Source organism: Pygoscelis adeliae, unplaced genomic scaffold (genome assembly GCF_000699105.1).
Source record: "Pygoscelis adeliae isolate BGI_AS28 unplaced genomic scaffold, ASM69910v1 Scaffold84, whole genome shotgun sequence".
Classification (NCBI taxonomy): Eukaryota; Metazoa; Chordata; class Aves; order Sphenisciformes; family Spheniscidae; genus Pygoscelis; species Pygoscelis adeliae.
In genome coordinates, this window is record NW_008824754.1 from 4,412,438 (window position 1) to 4,433,598 (window position 21,161).

The following is a 21,161-nucleotide window of genomic DNA, read 5'->3' on the forward strand; positions in this document are numbered from 1 at the left end:
ACCTGGGTTTTACTTGGCTAACTGCATGGTGTGCATTTTTCAAAACTAAATTACTCATGCCCTTTTGGCTTTCTTAATTATTAACATCTTTCTGGTTGAAATCCCTTCCCAGTAATCCTTGTTGTCAAGGGTGAGCCTGATTTACTGCTAAATCTTTCCTACAGCCTTACAATAAACCAGTAAGTCAGAGAAGATGCAGAATTGTTTCTAAATTGGAGGGCAAGTTTCAATAGCAAACATCAGCGTGATTCAACCAAGAAGCTCTAACTAGAACTGGAGTGGAGTCTTCTAAACTAAGGCCTAATTAACATTGGTAATGGTTAAAATGAAAAGAGGTGCCTACGATTGAAGAGGTGCTGATTTTAGAGAGAGCTTCTCCATCCAGAATACCATTGGAGCTGATGGTACATCAACATAATTAATTTCAATTGTTGGTTATCAATTCTCGCTCTTAAAAAATAGCCACATTAACACTGTAGTGAGGCATATAAACAGCTAGCCTGAAATGTAAAGACGCTGAACAACATTTGAATTCAGGAATGACTGCAAGGTGACTTCTTTGGGCTGCTCCTGAAGTCTGAGAAGCAGTGAGAACCCAAGGTCTGACCACAGCCAATTCCCTCATTTGTAGAGTTGTAAGCAACAGGAGCGCTGGCAAGTAACTTTTTAATCTTCGTTTTACAGGATGCATCTGATTAAGGGTTTCTGTATTCCCACCATCACAAAATATCATGATGGTGGTTGAAGAGTTGAGTGTTTTTCAGGACACTTTACCAGATTTCTCGTAATTTGCAGGGATCAGCTGATGCTTTGCTCCTCCCCTTCAGTCTTACAGAACTACTGCAGGTCACTTGCTGATTGTTGTTCTCTCAAGCTCCAGGTGTTTGCATCCTCACATGTTGCATTCAGCCATGTCCTCCTCATTTCAGAGTTCAACTACTGTCTGTTTGGACTTGCTAGAACATCTGTCAGTGCTTTCCTACTGACGGTGGAGGAAAGATAATAGCCTTATCTTTTAAGTCCAATTTAAAGTGGCAATGAGGCTTGGCTTGAAGAAAAATCCCATTGAACATTGTTTATAATTGGACTAATTAGAGAAGGCTTTAACTGTACAGATCATTAAGAGCCAATAATTTTACCAACAATCTTCAAATGGCAGGATAATTTCTGATTCTGGTGACACTCTCCTTTGACTCTGATACTCTTTCCTTGTCTAGTTCAAAATTAGTCCACTTTTTATATTGCTTCCCTGGTCTGTGCTGTCTCTTGCATGGCAGACCTGACATCTTTGTGAATGTCCCACAGCATCATCATCTTTCAGCAGCGCTTCCATGTGCTTCAGTTGGAAACTCACATAAAGAGTTCGTTGTCCCCCCCCAAAAAAAGCCCTATTCATATATTTAATTCTCTTAGTCACCCAAATACAGTTAACAAACACAAACAGGAATAATGGATCATTAATGACTCTAGCTATGAGAACTCAGAGCTGCAAGATGATGGTGGTGTAAATCTGTGAGGATTAAGCCATCCTGCTGTGTTGATATTCAGAAGCACTTTGGAGACAAGATGATCTTTTTGCTTTATTCCCCAGCATGGGGGAAAGGAAGGGATAAAGTTTATTTGTATCGTCTTTTTGTCAAGTGCTTTGAAGTGCACCGTCTGTGGAATGGGGAGTACACCGTTCCTATCTCTGTAGTGTTAGTGATGGCCAAGTCTTTATGCAGCAAACCGGTTTAGAAATAGTAGTACTTACAGGTCCATTCTCCTAGATACATTGGCCTACACATCCATGTTAACTTCTAACTTTCTGAAGCTACGAGTCTTCTGACAGCTGCTGTTTCATTGTGTTGTTTTCTATTAATGGTTCCCTTTCTCATTACTTCTGAAAACTGTCTGCTCTCCTACCAAACCCATGACACAGGAGAGGTACAATTTAATCCTCACAGCACTGATACTTTGCTGTACCTTGTAATGTAATGGTTAATATCTGAAAACTTTTATGTTCCTGGATCTGTGAAGAAGAATTTATCTCATTAGGAAACAGTTCTCTCTGACTGCTTGGAAGAGACTTATCTCATTAGGAACCAGAGATGACTCTCCTTGACGGGAGGGGGTAAATTTGCTTTCTAGACTTGAAAGATGCCAAAACAATGGAGTTTGACATTACACGTGGGAGTTATCCCACTTCAGATATCTACAGCATAGATGCTTATATCTCAGCTAGTCATGCTGGGTTCCCTTAATAGTCAAGGAAGAGGAATAGACACTTTGGGAAGGCATAATCTCATGAGATTCTCTCTCTCTTCTGTCTCTCGTCTCCCAACTGATGCTTTTCCTCTGTCTGTCTGCTTTCTGAGATCCTTGACTTAGTTTCTGTGGTTCCAGATCAAAAAGATTCAGAGGAAATCATGAAAGTCCATTCAGATAGTCTCAAACACATTTCATATAGACAATGAGTTGCACACAAAAGTCAAAGACATAGGACTGAAAAGGGCCTCCTCAGTTAGAGTCCAGTCTTGTGCTGTCAAGGGCAATCACATTGTGTAAAACTTTATATAAATTTACCAAGCTCTATTGATAGATCAGTGAGGCTTCTCCTTAATACTCCTACTGGGAGGCTACTCCAAAACTTTATCCCTTTGCTGCTGGCAAATGATTCTTTTTTTCTTTCTAACTTCCAGCCAGAATTTATTCATGCTTGGTTTATGTCCATTTGTTCTTATGCCAGCATTATTCTCTTCAGCTTAAATGGCTGTTTTCCCTTCTCACTGTTTATCTGTTTCATGCATTTGTGGAAAACAATCATAGTCTTTTCAGCCTTTGCTGTGCTAGAATAGACAAATAAGCTCTTCTCGTTTCTTTAGATGCAGAAGGTGCTCCCATCCTAATTATATCAGCCATTTTCTGCCACTCCAAATTCCCCCTTTCCTAAGCCTGCGAGAGTAGAGCACATGCAGCTCCATATGAGCTCCTAATTTTTACAGTTATATTAGTTTTTCCTTATACTTGCTGGACACTCCTCATGTGAGACATCTGAAGATCATTTGCTTTTGTCAGTCTCAGAGCAAGTGATCAATCACTACAGTGTTTTTTCTGTCTAATAATATTAGATCTTTGCTTTTGAGATCTTTGTTCCAAAGATTATGAAATGCAAAATATAATTGAAACAAAACCAATAAAATGCAATCCCTCTTTTCCCTCTGAATTTTCATCATGTGAAACCTCATAGGCCTAACTTAAACCATTTCCAGGATTCGGACCTGTTCCTACATGGCTTGGAACCAAACCCAGGAGACTTTTTGTCTTTAGCTCCCAGCAAAAACTTCTAAGACCTATCTATCTTCTTCCCATTGCAGAAAATAAGAGTCTGCTCCAGGAATTAAACACTACTTGTTGGGTTAAAAATCTAGTGATATCCAACCCTTCTTCTCTCATCCTTTTACAGTGGTGTCTTCAACTTTTTATCACTCAACTCTTTTTGGTTCTCACTGCACTCCTGTCCAGGTCAACACCACAGCACCTTTGCAAGGAGTTTCCTGCTCAGCCTCTGCAACTGCAGGATAGAAAAGAACTTTTTAGGATGGGTTATACAGAGTCCAAGCAGTAAAAACATGAAGTGTGCTCAATGGTGATGCCCTAGCCAAGCTCTAATGGAGCCAGAAAACACATAAAGTGAGATTTCTTCAGAGGTTTTTCATCTAGACAAATTTAGGTAGATTTATAAAGAGGGGAAAACAGTCACATCTCTACCATCAGGATGGTCCCATCCAAACTGAATTTATGTACTCCAGAGTGGGATTACCTACCTAGCTAAGTAATTTTAGCAGGTTATTTTAACAAGTAGTACACTTCTTCCTCTCTCATTCTCCAAAACAGCTGAATGCTTTCAGCTTGTACTGAAAGTAAGTAAAGGGAACAAGCAAATAAATTAGCTTTAGCATTGGAAAAAAGTCAGATTAAATGGTTAAAAGTTTGGCACTGTTGTAAGTAACTGAAGGCAGGGTATTAAAATGGAGAATTTCAAGTAGCCTTGCCTATAAAAAGCTCTTCTGTAGTATATAAATACTAATATAGTGTATAAATACCAAAATACGCACACACACAAGCATGCTCACACACACACACATACACGTTGTATGCTCCCCCCAGAATACACACTTTAAAAGACTGAAATACAACAGATACATTTGTAAATGAAAAATTTATTTAAGATCCTTTTAAAGGACTTTTCCTTACCACCTTTGTTTCTTTTTCCATTTGGTCCCTGTAAATCTGTCACTTGTTAAAAAACAATCCTAGAAAAGATATTAAGTTCACCATGAAATGATTCTTTAGTTAAAAGGCATTTCTGAACGACATTTCCCCAGCGCAGGGCACACGATGACGTGGTGTGCTCTACATGCTGTCTCAGCACTTCCTTGGGCAGACCCCCGTGCATCATGCGGTCAACCAGATGTTGCGACAGCGCACACCTCTTCGCCATCATGTTGTAACCCTTTAGGACAGGATAAGTCTCTGTTGTTTGCACAGTTTCACAAACAAAGCTGTCTTGCAAAGCTGAGGGTTTGAAGAAACTCAAACTATGTGGCAGGATTGCACAACACACGTATAAATAGAGAGGGCCTTAAAACAGGGCTCAGGAAGACTGAATTGTGTTCCTGGTATAATCAGTCCTGCTGAGTGACCTTGACAGTCACTTCAGTCCCTTGTACATCAGTTTCCTAAGCTATAAAATGTGGCTTACATTTCTGACTGCTTCTTGGTAAAGATTTTTGAGCTCTGTGGGTAAAAAGCCCCCAGAACTGTATAAGCTAAGCAGCCTCCCTCACACCGCTGCTTGCTGTGGAAATTACTCTGCTATTTTCTTGGGGGTGAAAAAAAAGGACATAGATCTCGTCAAGAGGTCATCAGATGAGAAAATCAAACCCTAGTGAGCAGACTGGGAGCTTGGTGTTCATCCTCCCTAAGTTTTATCGCCTATAAAAGGAATGCCTGTCTCTGTGCTGAGCTCTTTCTCTAGTCATTGGGGAGAAATGGGTGTTTCCAGAGTGTGCTTCAGCTCATCGGTATGGGCACTGAACACACACGAGGGGATTTATGCCATGGGACAGTCTTTTTCTCTGCTGACTACAGAGAGAGTTGAAGGTATCTCCGTTATAGGTGAACTGTAACCAGATGAGATGAGATGAATCCCACCCAAAAAAAACCAGTAGAGAAATCGGGTGTTCTCCAAGATTTTTCTAACATAGGAAGTGCCTTCCCTTTCCAGCCAGCTTTGACCACTTACCAGTCTGAGGTCTCAGTATTGCTGAAAGCCAGCTGCTTTATCCCGCTGGGTGTTAGGGACTTTAACCCTACATGCAATTTAGGTAACCCCAAATCTTGGTCTTACAAAGCAAAAGCTTTGAGACACTCAGAGGACAGGATGGGTTTTACAATCAGTGAAGCAGGACAATCTCATTCCCTCCCTGAAGCTCACCATTCCCTCGATCCAGTTAGTGAGGCTGTGCTGTGAGGACCTCCTGGGAGATAGCAGCCCACTGAGTGGTCACCACCATCCTGATACCAAACTGGGACAGTTCACTCCAGGTGGGAAGACACCAAGTGGGAGTGGAGAAATAAACTGAAGGCAAAGAGAAAAAGCTGTTTAGTTAGCCCCTTTCCAGGCTGCGTTGCTTTGTCTTTCCAGTGCATTTGAATGTGTGGCTGTTTGCCTTGCAGAGGGATGCCCTGGCTTGTGTAACGGCAACGGCAGATGCACTTTGGACACGAATGGCTGGCACTGTGTCTGCCAGCTGGGCTGGAGAGGAGCGGGCTGCGATACTTCCATGGAGACGGCGTGCGGCGATGGGAAAGACAACGACGGAGGTAGGACATGAGCACGTGATATGTCAGGCTTCACAGAGCCTATAAACTTTGCACAGTGAACAGTCAGCTGGGCTTGATTCTGCAGGGCAGATTGTTTTTTGACAGCTGGTGGAGAACAGACAGTGAAGTCTGCCAGGCTGACTCAGCCAGAGTGGATCTGAATTCAAATGAAATGGATTTGAACTTGGGGTGCCAGGGCTGAAGAGGGAGGTTTGTTTATCCTCAAATCAAGTCCATATACCAGAGAGCAGGCAAAGGCTATGCGCTCGTCCTATCACTCCACCCCAGCCGGGTGGCTCAGCAGTGACGCGATGGGACCACCTCATACAGCAAAGATCCCCGGTTTGAACTTTGGCCTCACTGCCTGAGGTTTTCATCAGGGCTCTCTGGTAGGTCACTACTGATTTGGGATAGATGTTTTGCAGAAACTTAGAGGCTTGGTGACTGGTCCCCATGCCCACAAGCCATCCAATCCCTCTCATACCATGTTTTATTGATTACACTTCCATATGTAATGATGTCAGGCATGTGAATAATAGCCCTGCGTAATGCAAACTTAATATTCAGAGTTATCTCATTACAAAGGAAACCCTGGTGCAGTGTGAAGGTTTGAATTAGAGGGCAGGAGATGAGATATTAAATTTAAGGCATAAGGGAGACTGCATAATTTGTTTTGTTGTCACTCAGCAAAAGGCTTTGTAAACCACAGGTCTGGGCCAGGACCCAGGCTGTGAAGTGGAGATTGCATTTTGCAAGCCTCTGTTTTATCATATTCACAAGAACAGTACAGTTAAAAAAAGATATAAAAATAGCCAAGCCAAGACTGTGATTATCTGCTTCACAGCAACTGGGATTCTGATTGAATATTTTAAATACTTCTGCACATCTGGCATGGCAAATGGACCAAATTATCCCTTTAGAAAAGATGGAAAAAATTGGAGAACCATACAAGGAGTACAGACTATAAAACAAAGGTTGCTTTTTGCCTCACATGAAACTGAGTATCACTGTACTCGTCTTTCCTATTTACAGCTGACACAGGGCAGCAATGAGGTTCATCACATCAGATGTGTAAAAATATGTTAAATAGAGCCCAGTTTCCATGGAAAAAATAACCAACAAAAACCCTGTGAAGTTTTTAGAAAGAGAGAGAGGGGAGAAGGAGTAATCCAGCCTAATATACAAGGTAGACAACATCTGTATAATATCAAAAAGAGCATGACCAGACTCTGAGCAGGTTGATGGAACACCATCTCCTCGTATCTCCTGGTTCAAAGTGCTAACCTTGTAACTGGGTTGCCCTCACCTTGAAATGAGCCGTTTGTCGCCTTGCTAGCCTGCAGGACAGCAGATGTAGACAGGAGAGACAAAAGGTATCGACCTGTTTACAAGTTAGTACACATCAGCTGCTAACTTGCATTTGGTGAATTTGTGTGGAGCAGTGGTGTACACAGCTAGAGCAGAACAACTGATGATAGGTTGTAACATATTGCCATGTGACAGCTTATTCATGTGTCAGAGCCCACAAATGAGTGTTGACTTTACTCTTGGTACACTAAAGAAAAATACATGTACATGGTGTGCATTAGAGTTTACAGATAATCCATGTCATACACCGTGCTATTCTTTTGATTTTGCTAAGGACTCTCCTCAGCTGGAAAGTGGGACAGGTATATGTTTAACTTCTCAAGTTGATTTTTATACATGTTTATGGATCATTTGTGCTGTATTTGTGGGCTCAGATCTAGAATTCCAACCTCTGAGATGTAGGGGCATCAGCAGCGGTGAGGCACTTCGACTCTGAAGCCTGAGTTCCTTGTTTAGTACAGGGATTTGAATATGGTTACATGAACTGGTAAAGAAAGGCTGACTCTGGACTTGTTTCATGGTTGTTATGCTGGTCCCTATAGCAAGACAGCTAGAGACATTTGAAGAACATCCATAGAGTAATTTAGGTTGGAAGGGACTTCCAGCAGTTCTCTATTTCAACCCCCTGCTCAAAGCAGGTCTAATTACATCAGGTTGCTCAGGACTGTGCTCAGTCAACTCTTGAACACCTCCAAGGATGGAGATTCCACCTCTCTGGGCAACCTGCCCCAGTATATGACCATCCTTATAGTAAACATTTTTCTCCTAGTATCTAATCATAATTTTCTGTGTTCCAACTTAATGTCTGTTGCCTTTTGTCCAGCACCACCTGAGACATCCTAGAGTACCCCAGCTGGCTTCTGGCTTCCCCTTCACAATAACTTGGATCTCTAGTAGAGCATATATATATGTTTCATGTGTGACAGATGCTTTGGATTTCTCAGATGTCCAAAAGCAAGTCAAATGACGCTAGGCACCTGTGTTTAGGAAGCAGAATTGAGCCCATATTTGATGGAACCACTTTGTCACCACAAACATTACACCTTGGGAAACTGCTGTGCTTTGAAGAGCACTGAAGAGGTGTAGGCCTGAACAGCCTCTTGAAAGAGCATGTGGTATGTGTATGAACACTATGGCTTCTCCCTCTTTTGGGGTCCTATCACAGTCTCTGGAGTGATGCAGGCTCAGGGATGGAGAAAGGTAGTTTATTTGACTGTTCACCATAAAGGATTTCAGGGCTATTGCTGAATTTGTCTTCATATGCACATGAATGTAGGCAATGGAGATGGGAATCCTTCCATGACGCTTTAGAAGTCAAACATCTGAGCTAGTCACCGTGGGTACCATCAGCAGAGAGAGATAGATTTAGGGCATCATCTCTCTGAGCTATTTCAGAGATCACCTCGTAGGTGCCTACTTTTGGTTGGCGACCGCTGCCCATCGAGTCACTTTCTGCTCAGAGCAGCATCTCTCAAAGCTGAGACACCACGGTGGGGCCATTCACGCTACAGGGGGGGCTTCACCCTGCCTGAGCTCATCAGAAGCTGTTTCCAGTGCTGTGGTATCGTGTGTCTGCTAATCAAGATCCCTGCAGCTGGAAATTCCTCAGGATAATGGGAGCTGAAGTCAGAATCTTTTTCATCAGATCCCAGCCTAATCATACCCTGAGGGAGATGGGTACCAAATTACAGGGCATGTTTGCTTCTTAAATCTGGAGGCTGTTCAGATAAACAATAACAAGCTAAGCAGAAGTCACTCAGAGGGAGACTTGGTGAAATGTAATCTCGGTTCAGGTTAGAAAAAAGGTGTCTCAGAGAGTAGTCCCCTCTCCATACACAAGTGTCGTTTGTCAAAGCTCGCACTTAGGTTTCACACCCAGGTCCACTTTATTTACACTTTTAAACACAAAGCCCGTCAACTTGAAAGGAGTTGTAGCAAGTAACTAAGAGCAGGTGATCATCCAGTATCAGTCAAGGGAAAACAGTGCAGTGACAGAGCTTTAACAATTGGGGTGAAAGGCTAGGATTTTGCACATTTGACCTAAGAGGCCGCCTGTATTACAACAAATGGGAGGTGTTTCCTTAAAATAAGCTGAGAAAAGTGGTTCTTGCCTCTCTTTGGCAGTCTAATTCATGGCTGCAAACACTGACTGCCTGAGAGTAGTCCTGTCTCACCTCACACTGAGTGCTCTGTCATGTGCTTGAAGAATAAGAAGTTTGAAGGTTTAAAAGACCAAGGAAATCATCTTCTGTGACAAATCCTAGAAGTAGAATTAATGGCATTTGACAAAGCCTTAAGAACAGGCTGATATGCCATAGGCTAAATATGGGCTCCACTGCGTTTGTAGACTCCTCCATCAGGAACAGAGTGTACAGAAAAAATGGAGGGGAAGAGGAGAAGATATTCACAGTCTCACAGATATGCTATTGAGCATCAAAGCCATCTTTGCTCTGGAGAAATCATCTAACTGTATGACTCCCTCCACATTGAGAGATAGAGAGCTGGCCAATTCACCCTATCCTTGTCTGGATACACCCCACTGTCCTGAAACTATGATAGATATTAAACTAAATTGCTCTTTTAGTCTAAAAGTTCTGTCGGATCAACACAGTAACTTCACTTGAGGGCCTTTGTTATTGTTTTGGGCTTTCCCAGAGTAGCCAAGTCTTCCAGATAGGGTAAAGCTTGCTGGTTCTCCGGGAAGTGGAACTGACCGCATGCTTCATTTCCTGCTTTGAACAATTCCAGTTGCTAAACAGCTGCTGAACTCTGCCCAAAGTGAATTTACTTTACTTGTGAAAGGCAAGAGTCTTTCTCAGATGAAAAGTATGTCTGGAATATAAATGTTCCTAATATTATCTAACCCTTCATATTCATTAGAGGTTGATGTTCAGTTGTCTGCTGTTCTCTGCTGCCTCTTCCCAATTTAAATACTTCCAAAGGCTTGTGTTAGTGATTACTGCAGGATAATTTAAATAGATAGATAGACAGATGGATAGATAGACAGATAGATAGATAATCTTCCCAGTCAAATAATGCTGGCCTGTCCTAACGTATATTGCACACCATTACATAGAAGTATGGCAACTTCATTTTTCTTACATGTCACCTGGTCAATGATCTTCCTTTGGGAGTGAAGAAAATAAACCATCCTCCTCTTTTTCTGCAAGAAGTGTAGTAGTGGAGCACCTGCCCCTCAGTTTATGTCTCATTCGTGACAGCTACATGCAATGCATTTAGCCTAGCATGAACACAGGGTTCCAATGGACTCGTGGCCCTGTTTTGCCTTTGCAAGTTCAGTCTGCGCTCCACCAGATGCAGCAGGTGGAGTGCACTCCACCAGGTGGAGCAATGCTTATGCTATCTATCCTTCCCTCTATCCTCCTGGGCCAGAGCAACTAAAAGTTGCCTTAGTCTTCAAACCCTGGAGCAGTGAGCAGCTTAGAGCCACCAAGCCACTGCACAGGGGATTTTTGCCTTTCCATGCAGCCTTGAGTATTAGTTATTGCTGCCACTAAAAACCACCTCTCACTTCAGGGACAATGTAATTCAGGAATGGGTTCTCTAAGGCAAATCAATGCTGTTTGTTTAACTGTACCATAGACCATTGGTGTAACTCCACAGAGTAATGCTTCGTGTCTTGCTTGCCCCATTCAAGGGTCAGGTAGTGCTTGTAGTAAGGTGGAGACTTGCCTAATGCTTCGGGACAGCAGCACTTCAAATTCTCTGGCAAGAGAAATTTTGGCTCTGCACACTGGCCTTCTTAACACCCATGTGTCCACCATCTGTCCCCCACATGCCAAATAATGCGTAAAGGAGCTGGCAGGAGTCTGCATTGCTCTTTGCCAGTATGTAGGGTTACACCTGAAGGTAGCGGCAGGGTTGTAAAGGGAATTGTAAAGAATCCAGGAGAACCCCAGAACACAAACCTTCGTCTTTGCAAATGCTTGAGCTGCCGACAAGGTGGTGGGGTGCTTTCAGATTTTTTTTTTTTCTTTTTGCACACTGTTATGAACCTTTACTTCATGCCTGCAAGGCTTTTATATCACAAGAAGATTGTCTCCTGGGCATGGTGTGGGAGCTGTCTGCTTCCTCGAAACCATAAAAAATGATGCATTAATGTGCTAGCTACATTTATGAAGGGAAGTGTTGAGATCTGAATGCACCTGGGAAAACAGCCATCATAAATTAGCATTTACCATCACAGATAGATCCAGTCAAACAACAGTCAAACATCTTGGAGGAACCACAAAGTGCTGCTGAAAAGATGAGAAAGTCTGCTGTACCTGAAAAGATTGGCTAGCTGGTATAATTTGTTATAAATCACCCAGCTTCTCTTCCTCTGTTTTATGATGACTGTTAATCAACCTTTCCTCAACTAAGAGAACAAAATGACCAGTTCGCACTTTCAGGTTTCAGCTCTTTGCTGATTCTGTGTTGGATGGTAACACTTGAGTATCACTGGCTGCCGGTTGTTAGCACTGGGGCTGTCAGGAGGGCGGTGTGAACCCAGGCATTACAGCGTCCAGAAGCAGGTGTTTGTTGTGCCATTGCTGTGGATGATGTGTTGTGAACTGAGGGTCTGGCAGTGGCTGTGGGTTGTCTTGACAGCTTGGGAGAGTTCCTGGTACTTTTGACTAGTCCTTAATGAAATGCCTTTGATGAACAGATTCAGAAAGAAACCATGAAAGTGTCCTCTGTGTCGAAAGAAACGTACCATTGTCTGCTGAAATGAGGGAAGTTACTGATGGGAAGGAGGCACTGCTGGTATATAAGATGTAACAAAAGGTGACATGAACCATCTTCAGAAAAGACAGGCTTGGACACGCATTTCACAAAGCATTTCTGGACCTGAAAAGATGCTTGGGCATCAATGCTCAAGGGAGAAATTCAGGAAAGCTCTGCCAGACCTGCTTTAGCACCTGAGGCAAACTCTTGCCTCCTCTTTGGGGCACAAACTCCCCTTAAAAACCTAAGGTTTTGCCCCAAGTGTGCTCAGGGTGCATAGAGTGCATGGCCACTTTCCTCTTGACCAGGATTTGTGAAACATGCCTATATCTGAGTTATCTGCGACCACTTTCCAAGCTGTGCTCAGATGATTGCTTGAATTGCCTTGGGTTCAGTCAACAGAATATGTTAGGGTGAACTTTTCAGCAGTAGCTTAACACTTGCAGCACTTGCCAGGAAAGCAAGAGACCTTGGTGACAAGGATATCTCAGCTGCTGAGGGTGTGAACCCATTGCTCCCACAAAAAATTTCTGAGCTCTGAGTCCCTTTTTCTCAGAGGAATCACTTTTGAGAGGTGCTTCGGCTCCTGGAGGAGGCAGTTTCAGGTACGGTATTGCATGACCGTTGATCAAGTTAAGCAACCTGTACTTACTGCACTGTCTGAATGCCAGTCTCTCCGCTGCTGGGAAGTGCCCTCACATACATGCCTTGCTCAGCTTCATGAATATAACTCCAAACATAGATTGCCTGGTTTCTGTGCTGCATTGCTGGTCATGCAATGTGTAAGTCCCTTTGTTAAAAGCCTGCCTGCAGAAGGGAAGAAACCCATGAAACCAGCTGCATCAACTGTATCCTCCAGAGCAATGATGGGTTAGAGGATCCTGTGAACTTGTAGACGCTAAACACATTATTATAGCTCTGGTTTATGCCCAGCTAGTGGTGATTATCCTGTGTTTGCTGTCACCCCCCGTATCAATACAGGCTGGAGGATGAAGGGATGGAGAGCAGCCCTGCCGAGAAGGACTTGGGGGTACTGGTGCGTGAAAAGCTGGACATGAGCCGGCAATGTGCGCTCGCAGCCCAGAAGGCCAATCGTATCCTGGGCTGCATCCAAAGCAGCGTGGCCAGCAGGTGGAGGGAGGTGATTCTGCCCCTCTGCTCTGCTCTGGTGAGACCCCACCTGGAGCACTGCGTCCAGCTCTGGGGTCCTCAGCATAATAAAGATATGGACCTGTTGGAGCAGGTCCAGAAGAGGGCCACAAAGATGATCAGGGGGCTGGAACGCCTCTCCTATGAAGAAAGGCTGAGAGAGTTGGGGCTGTTCAGCCTGGAGAAGAGAAGGCTTCGGGGAGACCTTATTGCAGCCTGTCAGTACTTCAAGGGGGCTTATAAAAAAGATGGGGACAGACTTTTTAGCAGGGCCTGTTGTGACAGGCCAAGGGGGAATGGCTTTAAACTAAAGGGGGGTAGATTTAGACTAGATAGAAGGAAGAAACTTTGTATGCTGAGGGTGGTGAAACACTGGCCCAGGTTGCCCAGAGAGGTGGTGGATGCCCCGTCCCTGGAAACATTCCAGGTCAGGTTGGACGGGGCTCTGAGCAACCTGCTCTAGTTGAAGATGTCCCTGCCCATGGCAGGGGGCTTGACTAGATGACCTTTAGAGGTCCCTTCCAACCCAAACTATTCTATGATTCTATGATTCTATTTCCTCCTTCCTCTTCCCTTCTTTTTCTTTTCAGATGTTTTGTTAAACAAGAATGTAGCTCTGGATTAGGATGGACTTTTTGCAGAGTATTTCTGTAGTCTGCACTAGAGCCCAAGGAGTGCTGTAATTCAAATACATGATTACTATTACATATGACTATATTATTTTGTACTTGCAAATGTGTGCTGAGCACTTAGAGGGGCAATTCCTTTCGCAGGCAGCCAGCAATCTAATTTATTCAGTATACAGCCAGTGAGAACCTTATGCAGACAAAATCAAAACAGAGCAGGTGCGATAGAAAGAGCAAAAAGAACATTAATAGCTAACAGGATCACAGGGGGTTGACAGTCACATTGCTATTGTTCCTTACATTTGTGTTTTGTTGCCCTTTCATTCCTTATGGTGGGGCCAAAAGCTACAACTCTTGTGTTGAATAAGTAAAATTGTTCTCTTCAAAGCACTGGAGTAAAACCTATTTATTCCCCAAATCCAATTGAAGTAAATTGAGTGTCAGTCCTCAGCTCAGCGCAGAACATCGTTACTCCTGTAAAGCTTCATCAGCACAATCATTCACATGAACAATAACTTGTGTTTTGTGCAGAAGTACTGAGCCATTCCTTTAGTCTCTGTCTCACCAGAGTTCAGACTAGAGCTGGAAGGGTAAAATCTGATTTGCTCCAGGGTAAGACTAACACTTTGTTAGCTTTACCTCTGAGTGTTTGTATTTTAAACCCTCCCCATCCAAATTCTCCCAGTAATACATCCAAAAGCATCACAGGACAAGACAGTGTCCTCACAAAAAGTGATAATGTTGCCTGGTGAATGGCACAGAAAGGAAGGTGAAAGATAAGAACTGGATGAGGTGAGAGACACAATTATTTGTATAGCCAGTGCATTTTATGCTTTCATTGGCAATGAAAATACTCCTGAAAGACAATGGGGTTTTATCGTTATTTTTCTTTCTAGTTTTGCTTTGCCTAGTACAGTTTCTCACAGAGGCTCTTCCCACTGCAGTCAGTGGCAAAAGGTCTCAGTAGCAATCCTTGGGTTTGTCATGTATGCTCTCCCAGATTTACCCTAATAAGGCTCCTTAGGCTCACCTCCTCCTGACTGCCTCTGTGTCTGGGGCTTCCGATGTGCATCACGGTCCACAGGATGCTCTCTGCCTACAAACAGGTCCGTCCCTACCTGTGGCCTGCCTGTGCCAGCCCAACACTTGACATGCATCACCTGTCAGAGTCTGCTTAAACACATAATAACACCTCTGGCTGAAGGTTATTTGCATTCGGTTGTTGATGTTAGCATGACGGATTTTTGTTGCAGCATCCATAACTCTGTAGAAATGCTCAATTATTCAATCTCAGCAAGCTAAGATGCTGCCCATTAAATCAGCCAACACAATTGTGGGGCCATGAAAAGTCACAGCTAATTTGAAATTTTATTAGCTCTCGGCTGATCTTGTTTACTGCAGAAGCAGTCTCTCAAAACCAGCCCTTTGCTTCTGTACAAAACACTAATCCTTGACACCTTGTTGGTGCTGCATGGTGGTGGGTGAGGGACTTGGAAGCCAGACTGCATGAGGCTTGAAAGAGGAGTGAGACTGCTGTGGGATTTGTGAGCACTTTGCAGCCAGCAAGTGCAGCAGCAACCCGAGGAATGCGGGGACAGTAGCCCCATTACTGCTGAGAGTAATTATTTTGCAGGATAGTAGTGGCTGTGAATGTGACAATTAGTTTTTGTTCTGGGGAGGGAATATGTCATGCTCATCTCATCATAGTTTAGAAGTAAGCCAAAAGATCTGCCTCTCCTAATAAGCACTGGTGTTCAATAGGCACACAGTTTCTCCTGTCAGTTAGTGGCTGGTTGTGTGCCTTAGGATCTTAATCCATTCCTCGCAAAGGAGGCTTTCAGGGAAGCTGGAGAGTCTGGACGTGAAGGCTTACAGACAAGGAAGACAGTCACAAAACCCCTTTAGTTATGCAGCACGTGCCCCGTCCTGCGTGCTTGGGAGGGAAGGAGCATGTCCCATTTAGCCAACCACCTGGCAGATGAGGTGCTTACCATACCAACTTTGTTTCTATCGTAACACACCTGGAACAGGTTCAGTTTATTTGTTGTTTTCTTGAGAAGAAAATTACTTTTGGCTTGGATACTGCAACTCCTTGTGAGGTAAATACCAGAGAGCATGAGACAGTGCTCCTCAAGCGCTATGGAAGCTGAAGCTCCGGTGGGCAGAGTATGCGAAACACAGGCCTGTGTCCTCCACACTGACCCCAGTAGCTGCAAATTTTCAAAACTTCTGGTTGGTTTGGGTGGCTGTATTTTTTTGCATGCTATTTAAACATCATAAAGGGCACAATTTTCAGAAAGTGATGGGTCACAAGCAGTGTTTGAAAGCCAAGTAATTTTAGGTCATCTTAAATTTGGCGTCCAGGTGACTATTTGTGGAAGGCAGTTATGATATTGAGTACCTCGTGAAACTCCTGAGTGAGGTCAGCATTCAGATCTATTGTCATTATCTAATGTAGCTGTCCCCGTTGCTACAGTGACAGTATTTAAAGTCAGTTAATACCAAGTGTTTTCCAGCTGGTATTAAGCAAGTGTCTTGCTTGTTAGGCCAAGGTCCTGCTCCAAGAAGGCACAGATAGCTTTAGAGTTTAGGCCCTTCCATGAAGCAATGCTCACATGGAGAACAGGCTGAAAATACATCGCAGATACAAATCTTTAATGAGAATTGTGGTTATTTCATTGAGTTATGCTGGCACTTCAGATGTTTTGTGAACAGAAAATAAAAAGACAGTCTCTTTTAGAGTTTACGGTAGTGTTTGGAAGAGCTCACTAATGGGATTGGTGGATTTGCAATCTTTAAAATGAGATAGAGCATCTTTCTAAAAACAGTATTCCAACTCCACCTACAAGAAATGAGCTAGATGCAGTAATCCCAAAGTAAAACTCGCTGTCTGGTGATATACAAAGTGCAGATTATCTGATCAAAGTGGCCTTGGTCCCCTAAAAAATAATGTTAGCTGAATATATTGGAGCTGCTTTATTGTAAATGGCAGAAAAGGAACGTTTTTTGCTGAGTCCTGATGACTCCCCTTCGTGTCTATCCCTCTCTGAGGGGAATGAGACAGGGCTCACAAGATGACTTCCAGAGGTCCCATCCAGTCTTACTTATTCTATGATTACATGATTCTTAGTTAAAGATGCCACCCATTGATCACATTATTTACCAGATGTGGCAATGTCTTGCCAATAGCTCCCCTTTCACAGAGGCAGTGATTTGATTCACCCCATGGTAACTCTGAGATCGCAAAAGTTATTTATTTCATGGCTTTACACAAAGGACTGCCAGTCTAGGTGTAAGGGCACCTGTGTCTATATAGGATGCATAAAATGTCTCAAAGGTGTAAAAACTTGTATTACATAGAATTACTGAGGAACACAAGAGATGGCTTAAAATCTGACTTGGTGACAGATCTTCAAATTAATTTGTTAATTGAAAGGCATCCGTGATGGAAGGTTTTTCTAGAGGGGTCCCTTGGGATTGGTTGTTGGATCCAACCCTATTCAGCATTTTCATCATTGTCTTAGAATGTAGTTTAAATCTCTCCTGGTAAAAACTTCAGGTCACCTAAAGCTTGATATCGTGGTAAATAGCGTACCCAGATCATTTTGATACAGAGTGATCTGACACACATCGCTACAAGGTCACAATCAAACAAAATGTGTCTTAATGCAGCAAAATGCAAGATAATACCCCTGGGAACAAAGAAAGCATGTTATACTTACGGGTTGGGAGACTCTTGAAAAGCAATGACTCAGAGCAGGATTTAGAGGTCACTGGAGATAATTGTTCTCAACGTGAGTTCTCAGTACAAGGCTGTTGCTAAAAGGCTACTGTGAACCTTAGAAGAATAAAAATCCAACAGCTGGGAAGTGGTCTCTCTTCTGTACCCAATATTGCTGCCACAGTTCTGTGTCCAGCGTTGATGCCCACACATAACAAAAGATGTGAAATTACTGGAAAGAGATCAAAGGATGCCACACACAAAAAAAATCCAGCAGCTGGAAAACAAACCTTACGATGGGAAGTTTAATCTTCCTCAGCTGCTCAGAGAAAAGGTTTGGAATGGATTGTTGCTCTGTGTGGAGGGACTTGCACATGGAAAAGACATCAGAGCATGCAGGGCAGAAGGAAATGTTGGTAACCTTGCAGACAAAGGCAAAACAAGTTCCAGTGGCGGGATATTGGAGTTGTTAGACAAATTCAACCTTGAAATAAGATGCAGTTTCCTAGCAGTAATTAAGCATTTGAATAGCTTACCAGAGGAAGTGGTGGACTCACTGTAATCAGCTGTCCTTGATATATGAGATAACTTTCTAAAAGACAGCCTTTAATCCAGTTCTGAGGGGAAAAAAAATGAACAGCCTGTGTATATAAGAGGTCAGGCAAGCTGATCGTAGTAGCCTCTTTGACCTTAAAGCATATGAATTACTGTAATCCCTCTACGCAGGACTTTCAACCTTGCATGCAGATAATTCAGCAGCACATTTGTTCTCTGGTCTGAAGTGCCATAGTCATATTATGGCTATATGTAGAATAAGGGAGCCACCACATTTTAAGATCAAAAGCTGTATAAACATGGCCATAGCTGAGAACTTACGGTGCTGCCTATCTGTGCTCTGGGAGCTACCAGAGTTAGGAATCCATGCACGGATCATGGGTCTCTGTGGCTTTGCTGCTGCAAAACTTGGGGTGCAGAAGCCACTGGGTCCCGTGCTCACCTCCTTCTGTGTCTTCTCTTGGAAAATTTTGCAGAGAGTTCTAAGGAAAATTCACCCTTATGCTTTATAAATTTCAAAGGTGTTTTGTATTATTACTTCATATTGTTTTGTGAGATCATACCTTGCTATATTTTCCTTTGCTGCTGGTTCTGGCTTCCCACATTTGTTTTTGTCTATTTGGACCATTAAAGCATGAGTTATATTTTGCTCTGATTGTATTTTCTATTAATCCATGCAGGTCCCTGAATGCCTTGCTCTTCATGGGTAGGGAGCTTCTTGCAAATGTCACTTTATCCTCACTCTTCTGATGGATCCAGTGAGAGATCTTAGGGCATGAGAAGTCATAGCTGTGTACAGTTTCATTATATCTCCATACAATTCACTGTAGGGCACTACTTGGATCACTTGTGGACCATACAACAAAAAAATACAAGAAAACAATGTTCAGATGGAGACATCACTATTTATGATCTGGTTTGTAGCTTAACTCCTGCTGTTCTCCATGGTTTTGACAAAAATGTCCTTTACATTTTCTAAGTGAAAGAAATGCTTTGCCCTGAGACTGCTGTTGATAGTGGAGGGAGTTGAGTAGCCAAACCTCATTTCAGCTCTAGAGGACCTTAACGACTTTAAGATGTCAGTGGCAAACCTCTCTGATGTAATTGCCCCCAACTTACTCCATACAGGCCTGAAACACATTGGTTGAAAGACTTATCTGCAGATGAGGCCTCAGCAGTCCCACCTGTACAAAACATTGTCCTGTGCATCTGTTCCTCAAACATTTATCTACTGTTTCCTGCAAAAACAACATTTCCTTGCTGTCTTGCAGCTTCAGGTCCCAAAATACATTTCTGATGCCTAGAATAAAGACAGGGTAATGAAGAGGTATGGTACAGCTGGTTTGCTGTCCTCTCAGCAGAGTGTCTGTAGCCTTAGAAAACATTATTAATGTGTGGGAGAAAATGACAACATTTTGTCTTGCTTGAAACGGTAGTCGATATAGTAACAAGGCTGGTTTGTCGTTTCTTTTCCGTCTCTCTTTTTTTTCTATCAGGATAAGCATATTACATCTATGCAGGTCTTTATTCTGTGAACGGTCTCTCAAATTCCATCTGAGATTTGACCTTCCAGAATCCTACTGGCCTAATCATCTGCAGCAAGTCATTTTTTTAATGGGCAAATAAAACGTAATTAGTTCTTTTTCATTATCGCTAGTCATCAAGAGAAAAGGCAGATGGGTAGGTTTTGTGCCCGAGCTGATAAATTTTTGTGGCAGTTTTGCAAGGAGTTATAAAGATGTAGAGATATCAGAACAGACAGAGGTAAGTATAATGGATGTGATTTTCAAAAGCACTTTTGCTAATCTAACACTGCTCCCATTATCATTAATGGGAGGTGCAGAGCACTTGTGAAAATGACTCATGGTGTGTGTGTACATGTCTACATAGAGCAGATATTCATTGCACTTTGACCCACACATAGAATGGAAACTCTGGGAACGCTGAACAGGCTTTTTGTTCAGTTTTCTGTGTATGGGTAACCACATGAAGTGATGTTGCCAGTGATGTTTTGTGGCACTAGAATCTTCCAAGAATGGAAGAGGTATAACTCAACAGAATCCGAGTCCATGACGTATAAGCCATCGTAAGTACTAGAGCAATAATAACAGATGAGATTCTCAACCTATTTATATTACAGTAAATTCAAAATAATGCCAATAACATTAGTGAAAGGACTTCTAATTCATACTGGCATAACTGGGATGCAGCTGAAGCCCACAATCTGCAATAATGACATACTGTCTTGTTTTAATTTTAATGACACACTTGTCTGTTTCTTTGAAATAAAAAATACATTATCCTGACAACTCCAAATCTCATCCCACTTCAGGAGAGACCTACCTCTCAGGACATTGTTGCCTTCCAAGCACATTCATTTCTTGCCTCTATGCTGAAATTGTTGGTAGGATGCTAGCTGTAAAGGTGGTTTCTCTGATATATAGAGCTCCCAGCAACTACACTGAGACCAACCACTCATTTCACATAGGTCTTTGAACAGCCATCACATGGTAACAATTTTCATTCACTATCAAACTGTCTTGCTTGAACTGATGAGTTGGAAGTGAAGGGCTCCATATCCCATTACCCGAGAAGAAAACCATCCAGTTCCCTTATCTGATTTAAAGATCTATCTATACTACATGCTAACAACTTTTATTTCTAAATGTGATGCTTCATCAAACCTCTTCTGAGCTTTTTTTGTATTTCCTTTCCTGTCACTGCTTTTTACTAAGCTTTTTGCAATGAACAGTGGCATCTCAAAATGAACTGGGGAATGCTGCTATGGCGGTGGGAGGGAAAGTAGTACTGTCTGTGCATTTGATGACTTGACAGATATGCAAACCCTCATTTTACTCGAGTACGCTTGGCAAGCTTTTCTCACGTGTGTCCACTGCTATTATTGTTGTTATTATTAATTTAGTGGTGCTGAAAGTACAAGATTTATGTCCTGAGAGTTTGAGGTCATCTGTTACTCTGTGTCTGCAGGAAATAAATGTGACAAAGGCCAAAAAAGACTGAACCTTTCCAGCAAAATCTCCCTTACTTTCTCATCTATCTAGCCAGAATCTTTAGTGGGTTGCCTGTATAGATCTCTCTGTAGCCATGGTAGATACCGTGGCTTTATTCACTATTTAGTCCTGCTG

General features: G+C 42.7%; 1 protein-coding gene across 1 annotated transcript in view; it reads left to right on the forward strand.

Moving 5' to 3' along the window:
• The window catches only part of TENM4 (teneurin transmembrane protein 4), a 619,397-nt gene that overhangs the window by 494,524 nt on the left and 103,712 nt on the right, over window positions 1-21,161 (forward strand). The window contains exon 17 of the mRNA XM_009323472.1: window positions 5,722-5,868. Within this exon, the coding sequence (XP_009321747.1) occupies window positions 5,722-5,868 (147 nt within the window). The remainder of the gene's footprint in view (window positions 1-5,721; window positions 5,869-21,161) is intronic.